At 22.3% G+C, this 1,354-nt stretch overlaps 1 protein-coding gene across 1 annotated transcript, besides 2 other annotated features; it reads right to left on the bottom strand.

The window, feature by feature from the left end:
* Positions 1-21: 21 nt before the first annotated feature.
* EDI_275530 (uncharacterized protein) lies at positions 22-555 on the bottom strand (the record flags this gene model as incomplete). Its single annotated transcript, XM_001734306.1, has 1 exon — positions 22-555. One exon carries the CDS (start codon positions 553-555, stop codon positions 22-24), a length of 534 nt encoding a protein of 177 aa, XP_001734358.1.
* Positions 556-662: 107 nt separating this feature from the next.
* Positions 663-684: a sequence feature (AT_rich).
* Positions 685-990: 306 nt separating this feature from the next.
* Positions 991-1,174: a microsatellite.
* Positions 1,175-1,354: the final 180 nt, after the last annotated feature.

Genomic DNA, 1,354 nt, shown 5'->3' with positions numbered 1-1,354 from the left:
GAATAAAAAAGATAACAAAAATCAATATAATTTATGTTTTAATTGATTCTTTTCAATTCCTAAAACAATCCAATAAGTAATAATTGCTGCAATTATAATACAAAGAATTCCTAAAAATACTATTGTAGGAGTATTACCAAGTAATCCCCATTTTCCACGTTTTAAAAAAATGAAATAATTAATTTCAGAAAGATTATTATTTGGAATAAAAATTCTGACATAACAATTAAGTGACTGACATTCTTCTTTTTCACCATAAATAACGCAACTATTTTCGTCAGTAATAAAACGAAGTGTAGTTTCATTATATACTGTTTGACTAGAATTTAATTCAAATAATGAAATAAAAAATGGTATTTGGTTATTTCCTAATATTTGCAATGTTATTTCATACATAGAATTAGGAAGAAGTTCTTGAGTATTGATAATATACAGTGTAGTAGAGTTATATTTTTGAGTTGTTTTAACATGTGTATTAGGTGGTAATGAATATGTTTTTATGCCCCAAACAACACAAACAAAATATATAAAGATAAAGAAATAAGGGTATTTCATTTAATTGAAAATAAGTTCTTTTTTCAAAAAAGGATTGAAAATGGAAGTTTTTGAATAAATTATTAAAACTACTTTTTTTAATTAGTTTTTAGTTTCTTAGAGAAATCAATTTATTAAAAATAAAAATATGACTAATAATTCATTGCTTTTTAATATTTTCAAAGAAATAGTTTCTCGCATTTTTTCTTTTTGAAACTTGTTATAAAACATATTTTTTTCTGAAGAATTATTTTTATTATTTATGTTCTTTCAAAGTTAATTTCATTAAATATCATTTTATAGAAAAATATTATCTGCAAATATAATCTTATTAAGTAACGGTTTTGAAGAAGAAAAATTAGAAGAAATGAAAGTATTAAAAGTAACTAAAAATATGATCAGTTCTTCGTTGATTTGAATTTCAAAAAGAGAAAATGACTTATTTTTCTTCTTAACAAAAGAATTAAAAAGTAATAAAGAAAAAATATGGCACACAAAAATGGGTAAAAAAAAAAATAAATAGTAAAAAAATAAATAAAAGTATAGTTTTAACTGAAAGGGTTGAGAAAAAAAAAAAAAGAAGAAAACCCGAAAAAATAGGAGAAAGAAAGAGTAAAAATCAATACCAAATGAAAAAGAATTCTACCAAATTCTAAAGAAAGAAAAAGAAAAGAATAAAACCATGTTCTTATAAGAATAAAAGAAGAGGAATTTGCATTCAAAGGGCATTCTAATAATCTTAAAGAACAAAAACATCTTATAATTATAATACAAGGATGTCAAACTACACTGCTGGGACTAGTATTACAAGCCCTCAGGA

Source organism: Entamoeba dispar, genomic scaffold, assembly GCF_000209125.1.
Source record: "Entamoeba dispar SAW760 scf_1105229458187 genomic scaffold, whole genome shotgun sequence".
In the NCBI taxonomy this organism is placed as follows: Eukaryota; Evosea; order Mastigamoebida; family Endamoebidae; genus Entamoeba; species Entamoeba dispar.
The sequence above is the reverse complement of the archived record's forward strand: the minus strand, read 5'-3'. Positions and strand labels throughout refer to the sequence as shown.